This window comes from Oncorhynchus mykiss, chromosome 19 (assembly GCF_013265735.2).
Source record: "Oncorhynchus mykiss isolate Arlee chromosome 19, USDA_OmykA_1.1, whole genome shotgun sequence".
Classification (NCBI taxonomy): domain Eukaryota; kingdom Metazoa; phylum Chordata; class Actinopteri; order Salmoniformes; family Salmonidae; genus Oncorhynchus; species Oncorhynchus mykiss.
In genome coordinates this window covers 23959973-23982979 of record NC_048583.1, presented here as the reverse complement: position 1 = coordinate 23982979, position 23007 = coordinate 23959973, and the positions used below count along the sequence as shown (strand labels likewise).

At 43.3% G+C, this 23007-nt stretch overlaps 1 protein-coding gene across 1 annotated transcript; it reads right to left on the bottom strand.

Annotated features, from left to right (window-relative positions):
• Window positions 1-3295: 3295 nt before the first annotated feature.
• LOC110498687 (suppressor of cytokine signaling 4-like) lies at window positions 3296-4601 on the bottom strand. Its single transcript, XM_036955492.1, has 2 exons — window positions 3435-4601; window positions 3296-3340 (listed from the first exon to the last, which is right to left on the bottom strand). Exons 1-2 carry the CDS (start codon window positions 4599-4601, stop codon window positions 3296-3298), a joined length of 1212 nt encoding a protein of 403 aa, XP_036811387.1.
• Window positions 4602-23007: the final 18406 nt, after the last annotated feature.

Here is a 23007-nt window from a genome sequence, read left to right as displayed (position 1 = left end):
ATCAGCAACATTGAAGTTACTCCACAATACTAACATAAATGACAGCGTGAAAAGAAGGAATCCTGTACAGAATAAAAATATTCCAAAACATGTATCCTGTTTGCAATAAGGCACTAAAGTAAAACAGCAAAACATTCGGCAAAGAAACACACCTTTTGTCCTGAATACAAAACATTCCGTTTGGAGCAAATCTAACACAAAACATCACTGCATACCACTCTTCATATTTCAAGAATGGTGGTGGCTGCATCATGTTAAGGGTATGCTTGTCATCGGCAAGGACTAGGGGAGTTTTTTAGGATAAAAATACATTTAAAGGCCTCCCGAGTGGTGCAGTGGTCTAGGGCACTGCATCACAGTGCTAGCTGTGCCACTAGAGATTCTGGGTTCGAGTCCAGGCTCTGTCGCAGCCAGCCGCAACCGGGAGACCCATGGGGCGGCGCACAATTGGCCCAGCGTCGTTCAGGTTAGCGAAGGGTTTGGCCTGCAGGGATGTCATTGTCCCATCGTTCTCTAGCGACTCCTGTGGTGGCCCAGGACACGGTCCTGTGGTGCACGTAGACACGGTCGCCAGGTGTACGGAGTTTCCTCCAACCCAGTGGTGCGGTTGGCTTCTGGGTTAAAGTGGGCATTGTGTCAAGAAGCATTGTGGCTTGGTTGGGTTGTGTGTCAGAGGACGCACGGCTCTCGGCTTTTGCCTCTCCCGAGTCCGTGCAGGAGTTGAAGCGATGAGACAAGACTGTCACTACCAATTGGATACCATGAAATTGGGGAGAATTTAAAATGTATTCATGTTTTGTTTAGTGTTGTGTTGTAGTAGTGGCTAGAGGAAATCCTGGTTCAGTCTGCTTTCCAACAGACACTGGGAGACAAATTCAACTTTCAGCAGGACAATAACCTAAAACACAAGGCTATACACTGGAGTTGCTCCTGAGTGGCCTAATTACAGTTTTGACCTAAATTGGCTTGGAAATCTATGGCAAGATTTGAAAATGTCTGTCTAGCAATGATCAACAACCTACTTGACAGAGCTTGACGAATGTTTTAAAAGTTAATTGGCAAATATTGTACAATCAAGGTGTTCAAAGCTCTTAGAGATTTACCCAGAAAGACTCACAGCTGTAATCGCTGCCAAAGGTGATTCTAACATATATTGACTCAGAGGGTGAATACTTATCTAATCAAGATATAGTGTTTTATTTCCCATTAATAAAAATATATATACACTACCGTTCAAAAGTTTGGGGTCACTTAGAAATGTCCTTGTTTTCCATGAAAACATACATGAAATGAGTTGCAAAATGAATAGGACATATAGTCAAGATGTTGACAAGGTTATAAATAATGATTTTTAATTGAAATAATAATTGTGTCCTTCAAACTTAGCTTTCGTCAAAGAATCCTCCATTTGCAGCAATTACAGCCTTGCAGACCTTTGGCATTCTAGTTGTCAATTTGTTGAGGTAATCTGAAGAGATTTCACCCCATGCTTCCTGAAGCAACTCCCACAAATTGGATTGGCTTGATGTGCACTTCTTACGTACCGGTACCATACGGTCAAGCTGCTCCCACAACAGCTCAATAGGGTTGAGATCCGGTGACTGTGCTGGCCACTCCATTATAGACAGAATACCAGCTGACTGCTTCTTCCCTAAATAGTTATTGCATAGTTTGGAGCTGTGCTTTGGGTCATTGTCCTGTTGTAGGAGGAAATTGGCTCCAATTAAGCGCTGTCCACAGGGTATGGCATGGCGTTGCGAAATGGAGTGATAGCTTTCATTTTTCAAGTCCAAATATCCCACTTTACCACCACCAAAGCACCCCCAGACCATCACATTGCCTCCACCATGCTTGACAGATGGCATCAAGCACTCCTCCAGCATCTTTTCATTTTTTCTGCTCCTCACAAATGTTCTTCTTTGTGATCCGAACAACTCAAACTTAGATTTGTCTCTCCATAACACTTTTTTTCCAATCTTCCTCTGTCCATCGTCTGTAATCTTTTGCCAATCTTAATCTTTTATTTTTATTGGCCAGTCTGAGATATGGCTTTTTCTTTGCAACTTTTCTTTCTGCTTAGAACTCTGCCGCCTCTTCAATGTTAACGTTGAGACTGGTGTTTTGCTGGTACTATATTTAATGAAGCTGCCAGTTGAAGAATATCCTTAATTTCTCAGAACAAGAATAGACTGACGAGTTTGAGAAGAACGTTTGAGCCTGTAATCGAACCCACAAATGCTGATGCTCCAGATACTCAACTAGTCTGAAGAAGGCCAGTTTTTATTGCTTCTTTAATCAGACAACAGTTTTCAGCTGTGCTAACATAATTGCAAAGGGTTTTCTAATGATCAATTAGCCTTTTAAAATGATAAACTTGGATTAGCTAACACAATTGGAACACAGGAGAGATGGTTGCTGATGATGGGCCTCTGTACGCCTATGTAGATATTCCATTAAAAATCAGCTGTTTCCAGCTACAATAGTCATTTACAACATTAACAGTGTCTACACTGTATTTCTGATCAATTTGATGTTATTTTAATGGACAAAAAATTAGCTTTTCTTTCAAAGACAAGGACATTTCTAAGTGAGCCCAAACTTTTGAACGGTAATATATATAATTTCTCTTCCATTTGACATTACAGATTATTTCGGGTAGATCGTTGACAAATAAATTAAAATTAAATCCATTTTAATCCCACTTTGTAACACAACAAAATGCAGAAAAAGTCAAGGGGTATGAATACTTTCTGAAGGCACTGTATGTACTTTTCTGGGACTGAAAAAAACAATGAAATGTTGTGGCAACCAAGACAAACTCACTTGTACTGCATCTGTAAACATACCATGGGTGTGAATAGTGCATTTATATTGCCATCTTGTGGCCTCAGATAAGACTGCAGCCCTCTGCATCCTTTAGTTACAAGACTGAAAATCCAATAAAGTTCTGTATAAAAAAAACAAGGACTATGTGTTGGACGGCCATGTAACCAATTTTAAACTGTCCTCACATATTGCATTAAATGTGTAAATGTACATACTAAAAGTGTTTCTGAGTGTTATCGCTCATTTAGTTACTGTAAGAAGGCAGTAGGGGAGGCAATGATTATTGTATTGGGATGTTACATTTGTCCAGATGGGATAGTTTTTAAACCAGATGCGCACTTCCTCATACCTTCTGTAATAATGTAATCATTCACTCTGACATTCATTCAAATCATCTCACTCTCCCTCCCCCACCCATTCAAGTCTCTTGTGTGTCCGATTAAATTTTCCCACAAGGAAATAAAAAAGTCTACAAAAGTCTTCTTGCGACTGCAGGAAGGATCTTCACAGGTCTCTGAAAACGGATAAATCATTGTCAATGTGGAAGAGTAGTAACCCATGGGACAATAATGATAGTAGGTAATTATAATTGTTCTACACTGTTCTACATTGCACTTGTAGTGGTACTGTCTAAGATAGTACCTGAGCTGATAGGGAAGTGGAAGGATCTCAATACCCTGGTACGTAGTGCAGCTACAGATCACGGCGTGGCACAGGTGTTGCAGGGTGAAGGGGAAAGTCCGGGGCAGGGGGAGAGCAAGGAGGGGCTCGAAGAAAAGGCATGTGGCCGGGTCGCTGTAGTGCCGGAGCAGGCCCGTGACACTCGGGTCCCAGGAAATGCACGGGTCGCGTCCGTCAAAGCTGAAGCGCTTGCCGTTCTGCTCTATGCGTGCATGGAGGGAACGGCTGTAGCGGCGGAAGCTGACTGAGAAGAGGAATTCGTCCTGGGCCGAGTTGCGCAGGAGGAAGGTGCCCTCTGGCTGGCCCTCCAGAAGCTCCTCGGCTTCGAAGCGGTCACGCACGCCCCAGTAACATGGGCTGTTGTTGATCTGGAGGAGGTCCGGGACAAGGATGTAGTCGGTATGGCTGTCACCATGGGCTGCTCCTCCTTGTGGACAGGACGGGTCCCAGTCCTCAAGGCTCAGGGGCCTACTTGAGCAAATGCCCTCCCAGGAAAGAGGCATCGAAGGCGGAGACGAGGACGTGGAAGGGAATTGTTCTTTGCTGGCAGCCTGGGAAGCCTGAGCAGCTTGGGCAGTCTCTAGGCCCACGATGGTGCTAGGGTGGCTGGCGTGCTTCTTGATGAGGTGCCAGCAGTGAGCCAGCTCCGACTTGGGTGAGAAGGGACACTTGTCCTGCATGAGCTCCGAGATGTGGATCTTGCGCTTGGACCAGAGGAGCACAGAGAAAGCCCCCCTGGAGGACCCTGTTGGGTGGCCGTGGTGGTGATGGTGGCCATTGCGGAGAGGGAAACACTGACCCACCGCATCCTGGAACTTCTGCCGGAGGGAGCGTCGAGAAAGGGCTTTTCGACACGTGTCGTCCGTGTCGATTTCCCCCAAGACGGTGCAGCTACACTTCCTCTCTCGCCATCGCCACGGACACAAGGTGGAACGTTCATCCATCGGTCCCTCCCCCTCCGGACCCCAAAGGCCGGGGTTTTTCCGGGAACTCCTGGAACGTTTCTTGCTGCTCCACACGTAGCTGTCTGCACTCCAGCTGCGGATGCCACATTTGGGGCGGCTGTCTGAACTCCAGGATTTCTTCTCAGACATGGTCCTCCCTCCTCTTTATACAGCTCTGTGCTACATCAATGGACAGAGATAAACAAGTAAATATTTGGATTAAGTAACTATCACAGATAAATCAATGGGATTGTTATCAACAAAAGCTTTGAAATAAAATGTCAAATAGTACGAGTAGATGGCATATCATGTTAGTTTAGATAGGCAAAGCTCAGATTCCACACAGGTAGGCTAATACTAATAGGCTAATACTAGGCTCCCACTGGGCACAGATGCAATTTAATCGTCTAGTTTTGATTTAATTTTGGTTGAGTTGTCAACAAACGTGAATCCAACACGAAATCAACTAAATATATTACCTTTTCATTGGATTTTGTTTAAAAGTTGGGTTAAAAGAAGACTAAATTCCCTTACGTTGATGACTTTTTGCAATCATCCAATCATTTTCCCATGTTGATTCAACATCATCACATATAACGTTTTGTTTAAATGACATGGAAACAAAGTTGATTCAACCAGTTTTTGCTCAGTGGGCTAATACTGTTATGCTGTATTTCCATTGAGAACTTAGCCCAGTGTTTTACCCAAAAAGGTCAGACTTTTCTGTTTCCATCTACACAGGTCCAGAACCTGTGTCTCACTGGGTGATGGCCCCGGATGACCTGCTCTAACTTGGGACCAGGCCACTGGTACTTTTCAGCTTTCATTACATAGCAATGGCTAACTGTGAACATGAGTTAACAACTTCCATTGTTAGCATCTTCTCACAAAGAACTGTCCTAATGATGCAGAGATTGTTAAAACCTTGGATCAAACCCTTTTTTTTAAAATTTCGCCTAAAATGACATACCCAAATCACTGCCTGTAGCTCAGGACCTGAAGCACGGAAATGCATATTCAAGAAGATACCATTTGAAAGGAAACACTTTGAAGTTTGTGGAAATGTGAAATTAATTTAGGAGAATATAACACAATAGATCTGGTGAAAGATAATACAAAGAAAAAAACATGCTTTAAAATTATTATTATTTTAAATCATAATCTTTGAAATACAAGAGCAAGGCCATCATATCACTTCGGAGTCTAAGCGCAATTTAGATTTTGGCCACTAGATGACAGCAGTCTATGTGCAACGTTTTAGACTGATCCAATGAACCATTGCATTTTGAACCACTGTTCAAAATGTTGCTACATTTTCAAGTACATAACTATAGAGAACATACACAATATATATGGTAATAAAACATTTAAGTTTACACACTCCCAGGGATGTCATAAATGATGGAAAATGTGCTTCCCTACAGAAACGACACTAACCTTTACACATCTAGATGGGGGGGAGTGGGGGGGACAGCAGGGGTTAAAACTGTAGAACCCAGTTACAACATTTGAATATACAAATTTATTTTTATCAAACAAAACTATGCTACATTTTATCTCTGGGCCCCCCAGGATTCAGAAATCAGAGCAAGATTACTGAATGTAAGTACAATAATTACCTTCAGAGGTGAATGTATCAAACCAGTTGACATAATAACTGGGGTGGCTGGTAGCCTGGTGGTTAGTGTTGGGCTAGTAACAAAAACGTTGCTAGATCGAATCCCCAAGCCAACAAGGTAAAAAATCTGTCATTCTGCCCCTGAACAAGGCAGTTCATAGGCTGTCATTGTAAATAAGAATTTGTTCTTAACTGACTTGCCTAGTTAAATAAAAATGTTCATTTTTTGTTGTTGTGCACTCTCCTCAAACAATAGCATGGTATTTTTTCACTGTAATACTGTAAATTGGAAAGTGCAGTTAGATTAACAAGAATTTAAGCTTCCTGCCCATATTCCCTATGTCCAGGGAAACATTCTTGTTACTAACAACATCATGCTAATCACATTTGCGCACATTAGCTCAACCATCCCGTAGAGGTTAAATCTGCTCTTCACAAGTCCTCAGTGTCAGCCCTAGCTATATGGAAATACAGTCCCCAAAAAACAACACTAAAGCGTTCATTAACATAATCACTGGTGAGTCATGACAAACTGGTGCTGTAGCCTAATGGAGAAACCCGTTAGTGAACTGTGTTATTTAAAAAATATATATATTTTATCCCCAATTGTGGACTTCCTTTACCTCTGACATGGAGAGTTTCAGTAAAAAAGCCTATATCACTGGTTTATGACAAACAGAAATCAATGAATTATCTTTATAAACTACTTATACACATTATTACATTATTTATTAACCCCTTAATTATATAAAGCCTGTTGTACAGGTCCTATTTATAATGTACAAATGTGTTTAATGTTAGAAATATATGCGCAAATTGAATAATGATTTACCAACAGCCATCTTTAATCCTGGTTTTAAAAAACAGTTTATAAGAAGAGCAGAACCTCAAATAAACCTACTATTGGTATTGTTATAGACTGCTTGCCTTCTCACTAAAACATGTATTAGGCATGTATTAGGACTGGACAAAGGCAGTGTAATTTCAGAGGCAAGAATTGTCTTGACGTTTGAGAGTGCCCCACAGAATGATATCCAACCAATTATATAAAAGTACACTTACTATACAGTTCTACAATGGTTAAATATGCATCCGTACATACCAAAGTATTTTTTTCTGAAAAGAGATATAGACACAAAACAGTAGCCTAATTAAAACCTAATTTAATATATTTTTAAAGAACATTCAATAGCGAGTAGCCTACACCTTTCCCCCCCTATTGTCACACCCTGGTCAAAGTATTTTGTGTTTATCTTTATTTATTTGGTCAGGCCAGGGTGTGGCATGGGTTTTTGTATGTGGTGTGTATGTATGGGGATTGTAGCTAGTGGGGTGTTCTAGCTAAGTCTATGGCTGTCTGAAGTGGTTCTCAATCAGAGGCAGGTGTTTATCGTTGTCTCTGAAAGGGAATCATATTTAGGCAGCCATATTCTTTGAGTTTGTCGTGGGTGATTGTCCTTAGTGTTCTGATGTCATTGTTCTGTGTTAGGTTACACAAGTATAGGCTGTTTCGGTTTTCGTTAAGTTTATTGTTTTGGTAGTGTTTGTGTTTAGTGTGTCACTTCATTAAACATGGATTGCAATAGACACGCCGCATTTTGGTCCGACTCTCCTTCTCATCAAGAAAACCGTTATAGAATCACCCACCACAAAGGGACCAAGCAGCGTGTCAACAGGCAGGAACAGCCCAAAGTGGAGTACAGTATGGACTATACTTCTTGAGAGGAGATAGACAGGTGGGCGGTCGACCCAGGGAGAGTGCCGGAGCCCGCCTGGGATTCGATGGAGCAGTGCGCGGAAGGATATAGGAGAATGGAGTTTGCGAAGCAAGCAAGGCGGCGCGGACGGAGGCCCCATAGTCAGCCCCAAAAATTTCTTGGGGGGGGGCTCAGGGAGAGTGTGGCAGAGTCAGGAGCCAGACCTGAGCCAACTCTCCCTGTTTATTGTGAGGAGCCAAGGAGGAGACCAGAACCAGAGCCGGTGTTGGAGGTGAGCGAAACAGAGACTGTGAAGGAGTTAATGGGGAAATTGGAGGAGAGAGAAATGAGGGAGTTGCTGTGTTGGTGTTTTAAACATGGAATTCGCCTGACGGAGCGTGTCGGGGATTTGATGGCACCTGGGTCAGCGCTCCATACTCGTCCTGAGGTGCGTGTTAGTCGGCTGGTGAAGATGGTGCCAGTCTCACGTACCAGGCCTCCTGTGCACCTCCCTAGCCTTGCACGTCCTGTGCCAGCACCGCTCTCAAGATCTCCAGTATGCCTTCACGGTCTAACCCATCCTGTGCCACCTCCACACCCCAGCCCTCCGGTAGCAGCTCCCCGCACCAGGTTTCCTGTGCGTGTCCTCGGCCCAGTACCACCAGTGCCAGCACCATGCATCAGGCCTACAGTGCGCCTCGCCTGTCCAGCGCTGTCGGAGCCCTCCTCCTCTCCAGCGCTGTCGGAGTCTCCCGCCTGTTTAGCGCTGTTAGAGCCTTCCTTCTCTACAGCGCTGCCAGAGTCTCCCGCCTGTTCAGAAATGCCAGTTAGCATAGAGCTGCCAGTTAGCATAGAGCTGCCAGTTAGCATAGAGCTGCCAGTCTGCAAGGAGCTGCCAGTCTGCAAGGAGCTGCCAGTCTGCAAGGAGCTGCCAGTCTGCAAGGAGCTGCCAGTCTGCAAGTTGCTGCCAGTTAGCATAGAGCTGCCAGTCTGCATAGAGCTGCCAGTCTGCAAGGAGCTGCCAGTCTGCAAGGAGCCGCCAGAGCTGCCTGTCTGCAGGATGCCGCCAAAGCTGCCAGTCTGCAAGGAGCCGCCAGAGCTGCCAGTCTGCAAGGAGCCGCCAGAGCTGCCAGTCTGCAAGGAGCCGCCAGAGCTGCCAGTTAGCATGGAGCAGCCAGGGCCGCCAGTCAGTATGGAGCAGCCAGGGCCGCCAGTCAGCATGGAGCAGCCAGTCAGCATGGAGCAGCCAGTCAGCATGGAGCAGCCAGAGCAGCCAGTCAGCATGGAGCAGCCAGAGCAGCCAGTCAGCATGGAGCAGCCAGAGCTGCCAGTCAGCATGGAGCAGCCAGTCAGCATGGAGCAGCCAGTCAGCATGGAGCAGCCAGAGCTGCCAGTCAGCATGGAGCTGCCAGTCATCATGGAGCTGCCAGTCATCATGGAGCAGCCAGTCAGCATGGAGCAGCCAGAGCTGCCAGTCGACCAGACTCTTCCAGATCTGCCAGTCGACCAGACTCTTCCAGATCTGCCAGTCGACCAGACTCTTCCAGATCTGCCAGTCGACCAGACTCTTCCAGATCTGCCAGTCGACCAGACTCTTCCAGATCTGCCAGTCGACCAGACTCTTCCAGATCTGCCAGTCGACCAGACTCTTCCAGATCTGCCAGTCGACCAGACTCTTCCAGATCTGCCAGTCAGCCAGGATCTGCCAGTCAGCCAGGATCTGGTAGATTCATCAACCTGCCTGAGCTTCCTTTCACTCCTGAGCTTCCCCTCACTCCTGAGCTTCCCCTCAGTCCCGAGCTGCCCCTCAGTCCCGAGCTGCCCCTCAGTCCCGATCTGCTCCTCAGTCCAGTGGGGTTCTGGGTGAGGACTACTAGGCCATGGTCGGCGGCGAGGGTGGACTATCCAGGGACGCGAGGAGAAGGGACTAAGACATTGATTGAGTGGTGTCCACGTCCCGCGCCGGAGCCGCCACCATGGACAGACGCCCACCCGGACCCTCCCTATTGTTATGAGGTGCGTTCGGGAGTCCGCACCTTAGGGGGGGGGGGTTCTGTCACACCCTGGTCAAAGTATTTTGTGTTTATCTTTATTTATTTGGTCAGGCCAGGGTGTGGCATGGGTTTTTGTATGTGGTGTGTATGTATGGGGATTGTAGCTAGTGGGGTGTTCTAGCTAAGTCTATGGCTGTCTGAAGTGGTTCTCAATCAGAGGCAGGTGTTTATCGTTGTCTCTGATTGGGAACCATATTTAGGCAGCCATATTCTTTGAGTTTGTCGTGGGTGATTGTCCTTAGTGTCCTGATGTCATTGTTCTGTGTTAGGTTACACAAGTATAGGCTGTTTCGGTTTTCGTTAAGTTTATTGTTTTGGTAGTGTTTGTGTTTAGTGTGTGTCTTCATTAAACATGGATTGCAATAGACACGCCACATTTTGGTCCGACTCTCCTTCTCATCAAGAAAACCGTTACACCTATCTTCTAAATTGTTTAACTGTTGATTACGTTTGTCTAGAGACTGTCTTACCTTTCAAAGTCGTTTTTAGAAAGTCAACATAAATGTTTCCAAATTATATTATAATCTCAACATTTGGAGATGAGGAACGAGCATTCGGTCCTCTGTCCAGACCTCATCTCCAGTGTGTAAACTAGTTCCTCGCTCTTTATAGACAAATCCTCTTGGGATTTGATCGTTTCCTCATTTGTTGGGGATGGATGTGTGAGTGAGAATGCTGCATCCTTTCCTCAGTAGCCTCGCAGGCATGTAATGGCTACAGCGCAAAGCGTAAGGTCTCACAACCAAAAGACTAGGCCTAATTGTTTTATTAAAACCATCATGATAGACCTACAGTATATTTCATACCGGACACCTCTGATTATATATTTTTGGGATATAATTTTGCCTAGAATTGTATTAATCTAGCCTATTTATTTCAGCAAACAGAGTCTGTGTGCAGAGTGGTGACCCGTCATTCAGGGCAGGTAGGTCAGAGCAAAAAAATAAATATATATATATATATATATATATATATATATATATATATATATATATATAAATAAAAATTGGGGGGCTTGCATGTTATTTTGGCATTAATACATGTCAGTTTTCAAACAATGTAAAACATTTTTTATATATAATTGAGTTAATAAAACTGCAAACAACCATGGTCTCTTTTTTGTTTTCTTGAGTAATGCAGCTCCAAAATGCAGGTGTTTCAGCCAGTGCTTTCTGTGGTGGTAGGGCGGGCCAGCAGAAAATAGGAGCATTTCTCCGTGATTGGCACAGTATTCTGTCACTCATGGGGACATTGCGCAAGCGCCTAGCTTCTGTCCTTAAGTAAGGCTAAACACCCCAAAAGGCTCAAGGATATTGGCCACAGAAATTAAGTCAAATCACGTTATATGTACAGTAGCTTTGATTGGACTGAACATGTCAATGTCTTACTTTCACAATCTTAGCTAGCAATCATCATCGTGAATCAAATCTACTGGCAAATCCTTTTTCATCTTTGTCATATGAAGAGAAATAATAAAGAGAAAATATAAATAAAACGTACCGGTGCTCATCGGTCATTGGACATAAACATTACACAACAAGTTGGAAATCTCAAATTCAACAATGAGTTGTTTGGAAGGAATCGGTGACAGTGGCTAACCGCAAGCATTGCAACTGGAAGTCAGACTAGGAAAATATGTTTTGAATGGTCATCCAACTCGGAATTGTAAATCTTTTTCTTTGATGACAAAATTTGCCAAGAAGGACCGCCGCACACAAGGTCCAAAAGTTTAAAAAAATCTTATATGCAGCTAAATAAATGATGTAATATACCAGGGAGATATGGTCAGCCATATCAGCTATGTTTTTTTTTAAAAAAAGGCAGTAAACGAGGCTGAATGAACTGTTTCGCTGGCAAACAAGGCTCCGTTGATAGCCAGGTGTAGTGGTGGTAAGGATTCACTCCATTGTGTTGGAATGAAAGCTCTGCTGTTGGGACAGCTTTGTGTAGGCTCTAAATGTTTGTGGGCACTGCTTGTCGCCGTTATAGTGCAATTCATGTTTTGTTTAGGGCCTCCCGAGTGGCGCAGTGGTCTAAGGCACTGCATCACAGTCATACCTGTGCCACTAGAGATTCTGGGTTCGCAACCGCAAGACCCATGGGGCGGCGCACAAGTGGCCCAGTGTCGTTCGGGTTAGGGGAGGGTTTGGGTGGCAGGGATGACCTTGTCCCATTGCACACTAGCGACTCCTGTGGTGGGCCAGGTGCAGTGCACACTGACACGGTAGCCAGGTGTACGGTGTCTTCTCTGACACATTGGTGCAGCTGGCTTCCAGGAAAAGTGAGCATTGTGTCAAGAAGCAGTGAGGCTTGGTTGGGTTGTGTTTCGGGAGGACGCACAGCACTCGACCTTCGCCTCTCCCGAGTCCGTACTGGAGTCCGTACCAATTGGGGAGAATAAAATAAATGTTTAGTGTTGTGTACTGGCTTTGCTGGGATGCATCTAAAAACCATTTGGGTGAGTTTGCCCCACCAAGATGTACGTGATAAAACATAAATACATTTTCTCAATGAGCACTTATTGTCTCTCAAATACATCGTTACAGTTGTTGGTTATCAAGCTAGCGAATTCTAGCCATATCAGCATTGACATGAAATCAGTCAAAACACCTACAAAAAAGACATGGTATCAAAAACAAGATGAAACGAGCTGAAACTAGTCATTTAGCCTTCATTCTTGCTAGCAATCTGGTCATCCAGATTGACAACATGCTGACTTCTGCCCCATGGAAGTGCACACATCGTTTTCGTGACATTGTCAGCTCCCCATCTATTATGCCATTTAATATATTTAAAGGTGCAATAAGGGATCTGGGAATCTGTTCAATGGTCATGATGACTCCCTTTGAATCTTGAAGAATATAATTTATAAATGCCTCATGAGCTTATCACAACTGTCTCTTATCCTATTGTAAACCCCAAATATTAGGCTTACTTCATTGTTTATACCTACTTCATTGTTTATAGGCCTATTTGTGTGGTCATCAGTAAAAACAATGTAGCTATTATTGTCTTTACATTGACTGTCATCCCTTGCGTCCATATAGACTAGCTGTGTCTATGAATGTGATATTGGTTTAATTTATCCATCCCCACCTCTGCTTTATTGCAATAATTGTACTTTTAAAGAAATAACTGTAGCCTATATTATTATTGTTCTCAATGCCACCTGATGGTAGGCCTCCCCACACATTAACAACCTGCTCGATATAATTAGGTGACAATAATAGCCTCTGTCTGTTAATCCATTCAACCTTGTTAGAGAGGAAACGGCCTGGCTTTTAGATCGCATCGAGCACATGATTTATTGATTGGATAATCAATATGAGTCTTCCGACAGGTTTGTCTGCTTCCAGGGTATCTTCAAGTTGCTCCAAGTAAAAACACAGGTTATTTTGACTGTGATTCTACACATACATGGGTTCAAATACTATTTGAAAACATTATAAATACTTTGATTGAATTTACCTCTCGCAATGGAACCAATAGAAAAGTCCCAAAACTGTCCATCTGGCACTGCAGGAAGGCTATGTATTCCATATGCCATTCACAGTTTCCCCACTAATTGTCTCTAGAAAACCTGTGGTATCAGATATCAAAAGAAGCATTTGAAGGGACTAATCTCTTTTAGGCAAGTCAGTTAAGAACAAATTCTTATTTACGATGACAGCCTACCAGGGAACAGTGGGTTAACTGCCTTGTTCAGGGGTAGAACAACAGACTTTTACCTTGTCAGCTCGGGGATTCGATATAACGTTTCAGTTACAACGCTCTAACCACTAGGCTACCTGCCACCCAATAATTAAGGGTGCATTTGTAAATTCATACTGGAGTGTCAGAGAGCGCTCAGGCGTATGTAAATTCAGAGTGTTGTGAGATTGTCGTTGTAAATTTAGAGCATTTCGCTCTCGAAGTGTTCAGAGTGCACACTGGACGCTCTGGCCAAGGACTTGGGTTGATTCGAGCGTTCTGAGCGTTCTGACCTCACAACGGCAGTCAAGCATTTGATCGGCAGGTAGCCTAGTGGTTATAGTGTTGCCCAGTAACCAAAAGGTTGGTAGGTCAAATCCCTGAGCTGACAATATTAAAAATTGTTGTTCTGCTTCTGAACAAAGCACTGTTCCTAGGCTGTCATTGTAAATAAGAATTTGTTCCTAGTTAAATGAAAAAAGCTAGCTTTCTCTAGCTACTTCCTTTCCTTTCATAGAACACCTCACTCTTATTTTGCTGGTTAGGCTGTTTTCATGTTATCCAGAGCGCTGGTGACTGTAACTGTGCTGCTGGCAACAATTTAATTACACTTCTTTGCCAACCTTTACTGACACCTGCCATATTCAACGGGTGTTGAGCGTTCATAAATTCATCAGTTATTCTGTGCTTTGAAATTGGAATAAATCGCCAGAGTGAATTTACGAATGCACCCTAAGTGCCCCTCCTTTGTTGTCATTAATGAGCTGATGTCATGTCCATGTTTAACAGGTCTTGCCTATTAAGCAGATGATGACATCTTGACTGTATGTATTATTAATTTAAGTGAGACCATTACATTTATCCAGGACACTCAATATTCCAATGAGATCTAATTGGATGTAGCGTGTGTGTGTGTGTGTGTGTGTGTGTGTGTGTGTGTGTGTGTGTGTGTGTGTGTGTGTGTGTGTGTGTGTGTGTGTGTGTGTGTGTGTGTGTGTGTGTGTGTGTGTGTGTGTGTGTGTGTGTGAGAGATAAAGAAAATCAGTCAGTCTATAAAACTTCAGGTAATTTAGCGACACTACTACTTGTCAGGATTTGGCCAGGGTTGTGAAGCCCCCATTGTGCTTTTTGATCATTTTGTTTTCCCTTGTTCCCAGTTATTATTTGCACCTGTGCCTCGTTTCCCTAGTTTTCCTCAGTTCTTTGCTCTGTGTTTGAATGTTAGCACCCAGCCCCAGTGATGCTGTAAACATTTGTTGCTCCAGTTGGACTCGCTTGTGGTACTCTGTTTTTGTTCTTGTTTATTTATTTATTTATTATCTTTTGAGGCTTTTTTCTGCTGTACCTACCACCTTGTGGATTTACCTTTTTGTCTTGGAAGATTACCTTTGTTCTCTTGGAATTACTTTTGACGTTGTGGATTTATATTTTTGCCTGAAGAACTTTCCTTTTATTTTATTAAAACACCGTCTCAAGTACTGCTGTGTCTGCCTCATCTTCTGGGTTCTGCCGACTATTAGTGGCTCAGTTTGCTAAGTGACTGTTTCTCACACCGGAGAAACCGGGTCCTGACAACTACTCCTATGAAACAGTAATGTAATATTTGAGTGTCACCATAAAGTCCAAATAGAGTAAAATCTCGTCATGTAGTACAAAATGTTCAATTAATTAGGCACTGGGGCATGGGCTTTATCGACCACCAACAGAGCAAATGAGTAATCAAACCAGTTAGTAGTTTGTTCCTGAGTCAAATGATTTGTGTGATGATTCATGAATTACTAGGATGACTCCTCTCCTTCCCTCTTGTGTCCCCCTTATATGGCCAGGACACACTCATCCTTTTTGTCCCATTTCAGGAAGTCTATTTAATATGATGCTATTCCCCGGTAGTCTTTTTACAGCAGTTGGTTCAATCAATAGGATGCCTGGCTTTTGTCAAGTTAAAGGTAGGCCTTCATGGCATTCTAGCATTCAATAGCATTCACAGCGACACCAGAAACTTGCACACTCTTTACCGCACTCAAACACAAATAACCGCACTCGTACAACCTTTACCACACTCATACAAACTTAAAGAGAATTCCGCCACTTTTCAACCTCATATTCGTTAACTTCAGCACCAAACCAGTGTTTAGGTATGTGAAAACAGCATGTATGTCCTAAAAAAGCCTTCTCTGTGACATCACATGGTAATATTAAAAATAAGAAAAAACAGTGATTTTCAAATCCTGTAATGAGTTTCTAGTTGCTCCCCATGTCACTGAAAATCGAATAGTTTTTGAAAATCACTGTTTTTAAAATGTTTTAACTTTTAATGTCATTATTGATGATATAACCTTTTAACTTTATATTGTTTTCTACAAAACGTAGAAATGTGCCGTTTTCACATACAGTATGTAGACATTGGTATTATGATGAAGATAATGAAAATGAGGTTAGAATGTTTTTATTATAAAAAATGTTTTTAAATCTAAATATTGCCCCCAGTGTTGATCAAAGCTCCGAACGCTGAGGCTATATTCTTTCTTGATCGGACAGTTCTAATCGTAACTGCCTCTTTGTGAACAAGTGGAATCATAAACAGTCTCCCAGATTTGCCTTTTTAGCAGCACATTTACAACTCTCTCAAACGACCAACTCCTCTCTCTTGCGGCACAGGCCGAGGGCCTGAGACGTGAAATTAACTACCCCAGCTCGCAGTCGGCCCAAGTAGGCAACAAGAGACGATGCTGACAGAGTGCAATGCATGCAGGAGGAAGAAGAGGAGACAGCAAAAGAGAGGTTAGGACAGTGGCTCCCAAACTTGGGGTTGGGGCCCACTAAGAAAATCTGTTCTCATCGAATCAAACAAGTAGGAACTATAAAAAATAAGATATGTTTCAATATGAACATCTCCACATGCCCCATCTTCCTTATAGGCCTACATTAAAATGCAAACAAAATGCAAACAATTCAGTTAATTTTGTTGCTGGTGTGAATCATTTGTATAACATTACAATTAGATACTGAGTGTACAAAACATTAGGAACACCTTCCTAATATTGAGTTGCACCCCCCCTAAAAAAAAAAATCACATACACAGTCCATATCTCAATTGTCTCAAGGCTGAAAAACCTTCTTTAAACCATCTCCTCCTCTTCATCTAGACTGATTGAAGTGGATTTAACAAGTGATATCAATAAGGGATCATAGCTTTCATCTGGATTTACCCAGTCATTCTATGTCATGGAAAGAGCAGGTGTTCCTAATGTGTTATACACTCAGTGTATAGTTAATATGCTATGCGTTTGTAGCTCGAACTGAGTTGAATGAACCTCAGTTTGCTTGTTTTTGCTGTTCGCCAAATAATGGGGGGGGGGGGGTGCTTCTGGACCTCACTAAAACTCAAGCCCTGTTTAAGGCCCTGCCCCCACTCATGGAAAGGCTTTTAGTTGCCTGTATTGACTTCCATCAATAGAATCCGGTCAATAGTGTGTGTGGGGGGTGCGGCACTACCGGTGTTGCATGCGTGAACCACACACTACTTGAAATGAACCATTTCACTTCATCCTCACTCACACACACACACATGCATGCGCGTGCACACACACACACGCATACACAGACACACAAGCCCTGTCAAGGTGAAAGTTGGTAGAGAACACAACACAAAGGGAGTATGAGGTAGAGCGTGAAGACCCTGTGAATAAAACAGGAAGCAAAGAACATAATAGAATGACACCGTCAAGGAATTCGAGAATGTTTCTCTCTCTGTTCTTAATAAGCTGTCTGTGTCACAATTCTTCAGCAGTCTCAAAAGGTCTGCCATGTCTCATGAAAAAAACTTTAAAAAACATGAAAAATACTTAGTTAAAACCTGTTAGAGCTCTAGGGGCGCTATTTCATTTTTGGATAAAAAACGTTCCCGTTTTAAGCGCGATATTTTGTCACGAAAAGCTCGACTATGCATATTCTTGACAGTTTTGGAAAGAAAACACTCTGAAGGTTCAGAATCTGCAAAGATTTTGTCTGTAAGTGCCCCAGAACTCATTCTACAGGCGAAACCAAGATGATGCATCACCCAGGAATTAGCAGAATTTCTGAAGCTCTGTTTTCCATTCTCTCCTTATATGGCTGTGATTGCGCAAGGAATGAGCCTACACTTTCTGTCGTTCGCCCAAGGTCTTAGCAGCATTGTGACGTATTTGTAGGCATATCATTGGAAGATTGACCATAAGAGACTACATTTTCCAAGTGTCCGCCTGGTGTCCTGCGTCGAATTCGGTGCGCAATTGCCAGCTGCTTCTACTTTACCATTTGATTCAGGGGAGAAAGCATGTGTCCAAGAACGATGTATCAATGAAGAGATATGTGAAAAACACCTTGATGATTGATTCTAAACAACGTTTGCCATGTTTTCAGTCGATATTATGGAGTTAATTTGGAAAAAAGTTCGCGTTTTGAGGACTGAATTTTCGGATTTTTTTTGGTAGCCAAATGTGATGTATAAAACGGAGCTATTTCTAATACACAAGGAATCTTTTTGGAAAAACTGAGCATCTGCTATCTAACTGAGAGTATCCTCATTGAAAACAACAGAAGTTCTTCAAAGGTACATTATTTTATTTGAAGGCTTTTATGTTTTTGTTAATGTTGCGTGCTGGATGCTAACGCTAATGCTAACGCTAAATGCTAATGCGAAATGCTAACGCTAGCTAGCTACTTTTACACAAATGATTGTTTTCCTATGGTTGAGAAGCATATTTTGAAAATCTGAGATGACAGTGTTGTTTACAAAAGGCTAAGCTTGAGAGATGGCATATTTATTTCATTTCATTTGCGATTTTCATAAATAGTTAACGTTGTGTTATGCTAATGAGCTTGCTGATAGATTTACACAATCCTGGATACAGGGGTTTTTTCATAGCTAAACGTGACGCAGAAAACGGAGCGATTTGTCCTAAACAAATAATCTTTCAGGAAAAACTGAACATTTGCTATCTGAGAGTCTCCTCATTGAAAACATCTGAAGTTCTTCAAAGGTAAATGATTTTATTTGAATGCTTTTCTGTTTTTTTGTGTAAATGTTGCCAGCTGAATGCTAATGCTAAATGCTACGTTAGCCATCAATACTGTTACACAAATGCTTGTTTTGCAATGGTTGAGAAGCATATTTTGAAAATCTGAGATGACAGTGTTGTTAACAAAAGGCTAAGCTTGAGAGCTAGCATATTTATTTCATTTCATTTGCGATTTTCATGAATAGTTAACGTTGCGTTATGGTAATGAGCTTGAGTCTGTATTCACGATCCCGGATCCGGGATGGGGAGATCAGAAAGGTTAAGGATTCAATCTTTTACCCTGAAGTGTTACGAATTTCGCAATAGAAATGTGAAGGTAATTTCCAATTGAGCCGACATTTACCGTGAATGCAGTCTCCGCTAAAGTGGGAACATTACCGTTAAATTTCAGTCACGCTGTAAAGCTGAACATCCGCAATGGGATTGAATAGAGACCTGAAAGTAATTTTATCAAAATGTTTGGCTTGATTCTCTAGTACACGGACCGGAGACCATGAGGACATTAACTACAGTTGAAGTCAGAAGTTTACATACACTTAGCTTGGAGTCATTAAAACTTGTTTTTCAACCACTCCACAAATGTATTGTTAACAAACTATAGTTTTGGCAAGTCGGTTAGGACATCTACTTTGTGCATGACACAACAATTGTTTACAGACAAATGATTTCACTTATAATGCACTGTATCACAATTCCATTCGGTCAGAAATACACTAAGTTCACTGTGCCTTTAAACAGCTTGGAAAATTCCAGAAAACGATGTCATGGCTTTAGAAGCTTCTGATAGGCTAAATGATGTAATTTGAGTCAATTGGTGGTGTACCTGGGGATGTATTTTAAGGCCTATCTTCAAACTCAGTGCCTCTTTGCTTGACATCATGGGAAAATCAAAAGAAATCAGCCAAGACCTCAGAAAAAAAAATTGTAGACGTCCACAAGTCTGGTTCATCCTTGAGAGCAATTTCCAAACGCCTGAAGGTACCACGTTCATCTGTTCAAACAATAGTACGCAAGTATAAACACCAAGGGACCATGCAGCCGTCATACTGCTCAGGAAGGAGACACGTTCTGTCTCCTAGAGATTATCGTATTTTTTTGCGAAAAGTGCAAATCAATCCCAGAACAACAGCAAAGGACCCTGCATTCCAGAGGGATATCAGGGACTGTAACGTTCTCTGCTTCACGGAAACATGGCTCACTGGGGAGACGCTATCGGAGTCGGTGCAGCCAGCTGGTTTCTCCACGCATCGCGCCGACAGAAACAAACATCTTTCTAGTAAGAAGAGGGGCGGGGCCGTATGCTTTATGGTTAACGAGACGGGGTGTGGTCACAACAACATACAGGAACTCAAGTCCTTCTGTTCACCTGATTTAGAATTCCTCACAATCAAATGTCGACCGCATTATCTACCAAGGGAATTCTCTTCGATTATAATCACAGCCGTATATATTCCCCCCCAAGCAGATGGCTCTGAACGAACTTGATTTGACTATTTGCAAACTGGAATCCATATATCCTGAGGCTGCATTAATTGTAGCTGGGGATTTTAACAAGGCTAATCTGAAAACAAGACTCCCTAAATTGTATCAGCATATCGATTGCGCAACTAGGGCTGGCAAAACCTTGGATCATTGCTATTCTAACTTCCGCGACGCATATAAGGCCCTCCCCCGCCCTCCTTTCGGAAAAGCTGACCACGACTCCATTATGTTGCTCCCTGCCTACAGACAAAAGCTAAAACAAGAAGCTCCCACGCTGAGGTCTGTTCAACGCTGGTCCGACCAATCTGATTCCACTCTCCAAGACTGCTTCCATCACGTGGACTGGGATATGTTTCGTATTGCGTCAAACAACAACATTGACGAATACGCTGATTCGGTGAGCGAGTTCATTAGAACGTGCGTTGAAGATGTCGTTCCCACAGTAACGATTAAAACATTCCGAAACCAGAAACCGTGGATTGATGGCAGCATTCGCGTGAAACTGAAAGCGCGAACCACTGCTTTTAATCAGGGCAAGGTGACCGGAAACATGACCAAATACAAACAGTGTAGCTATTCCCTCCGCAAGGCAATCAAACAAGCTAAGCGTCAGTATAGAGACAAAGTAGAATCGCAATTCAACGGCTCAGACACAAGAGGTATGTGGCAGGGTCTACAGTCAATCACAGATTACAAAAAGAAATCCAGCCCAGTCACGGACCAGGATGCCTTGCTCCCAGGCAGACTAAATAACTTTTTTGCCCGCTTTGAGGACAATACAGCGCCACTGACACGGCCCACAACCAAAACATGCGGACTCTCCTTCACTGCAGCCGAGGTGAGTAAAACATTTAAACGTGTTAACCCTCGTAAGGCTGCAGGCCCAGACGGCATCCCCAGCAGCGCCCTCAGAGCATGCGCAGACCAGCTGGCTGGCGTGTTTACGGACATATTCAATCAGTCCCTATCCCAGTCTGCTGTTCCCACATGCTTCAGGGCCACCATTGTTCCTGTTCCCAAGAAAGCTAAGATAACTGAGCTAAACGACTACCGCCCCGTAGCACTCACTTCCGTCATCATGAAGTGCTTTGAGAGACTAGTCAAGGACCATATCACCTCCACCCTACCTGACACCCAAGACCCACTCCAATTTGCTTACCGCCCAAATAGGTCCACAGACGATGCAATCTCAACCACACTGCACACTGCCCTAACCCATCTGGACAAGAGGAATACCTATGATGTGAGAATGCTGTTCATAGACTACAGCTCAGCATTTAACACCATAGTACCCTCCAAACTCGTCATCAAGCTCGAGACCCTGGGTCTCGACCTCACCCTGTGCAACTGGGTACTGGACTTCCTGACGGGCCGGCCCCAGGTGGTGAGGGTAGGTAACAACATCTCCACCCCGCTGATCCTCAACACTGGGGCCCCACAAGGGTGCGTTCTGAGCCCTCTCCTGTACTCCCTGTTCACCCACGACTGCGTGGCCAACTCAATCATCAAGTTTGCGGACGACACAACAGTGGTAGGCTTGATTACCAACAACGACGTGACGGCCTACAGGGAGAAGGTGAGGGCCCTCGGAGTGTGGTGTCAGGAAAATAACCTCACACTCAACATCAACAAAACTAAGGAGATGATTGTGGACTTGTGGAAACAGCAGAGGGAACACCCCCCTATCCACATCGATGGAACAGTAGTGGAGAGGGTAGTAAGTTTTAAGTTCCTCGGCGTACACATTACAGACAAACTGAATTGGTCCACCCACACAGACAGCATCGTGAAGAAGGCGCAGAAGCGCCTCTTCAACCTCAGGAGGCTGAAGAAATTCGGCTTGTCACCAAAAGCACTCACAAACTTCTACAGATGCACAATCGAGAGCATCCTGTCGGGCTGTATCACCGCCTGGTACGGCAACTGCTCCGCCCACAACCGTAAGGCTCTCCAGAGGGTAGTGAGGTCTGCACAACGCATCACCGGGGGCAAACTACCTGCCCTCAAGGCCATCAGACTGTTAAACAGCCACCACTAACATTGAGTGGCTGCTGCCAACACACTGACTCAACTCCAGCCACTTTAATAATGGGAATTGATGGGAATTTATGTAAAATATATCACTAGCCACTTTAAACAATGCTACTTAATATAATGTTTACATACCCTACATTATTTATCTCATATGTATACATATATACTGTACTCTATATCATCTACTGTATCTTTATGTAATACTAGCCACTTTAAACTATGCCACTTTGTTTACATACTCATCTCATATGTATATACTGTACTCGATACCATCTACTGCATCTTGCCTATGCTGCTCTGTACCATCACTCATTCATATATCTTTATGTACATATTCTTTATCCCTTTACACTTGTGTGTATAAGGTAGTAGTTTTGGAATTGTTAGCTAGAAAAAGCCAAACCTTGACCCAGAAAATATACGTCGGTATCAAATCAAATCAAATCAAATGTATTTATATAGCCCTTTATACATCAGCTGATATCTCAAAGTGCTGTACAGAAACCCAGCCTAAAACAAACAGCAAGCAATGCAGGTGTAGAAGCACGGTGGCTAGGAAAAACTCCCCAGAAAGGCCAAAACCTAGGAAGAAACCTAGAGAGGAACCAGGCTATGTGGGGTGGCCAGTCCTCTTCTGGCTGTGCTGGGTGGAGATTATAACAGAACATGGCCAAGATGTTCAAATGTTCATAAATGACCAGCATGGTCGAATAATAATAAGGCAGAACAGTTGAAACTGGAGCAGCAGCACGGTCAGGTGGACTGGGGACAGCAAGGAGTCATCATGTCAGGTAGTCCTGGGGCATGGTCCTAGGGCTCAGGTCCTCCGAGAGAGAGAAAGAAAGAGAGAAGGAGAGAATTAGAGAACGCACACTTAGATTCACACAGGACACCGAATAGGACAGGAGAAGTACTCCAGAT

What these genes read in the sequence shown, in the direction of transcription:
- LOC110498687 (XM_036955492.1), bottom strand. Translation starts at nt 4,601, where the DNA reads ATGTCTGAGAAGAAATCCTGGAGTTCAGACAGCCGCCCCAAATGTGGC. An exon ending in AGTACCACTACAAGTGCAAT is followed by an intron (nt 3,341 to 3,434) that starts GTAGAACAGTGT and finishes ATCCGTTTTCAG; the next exon opens with AGACCTGTGAAGATCCTTCC.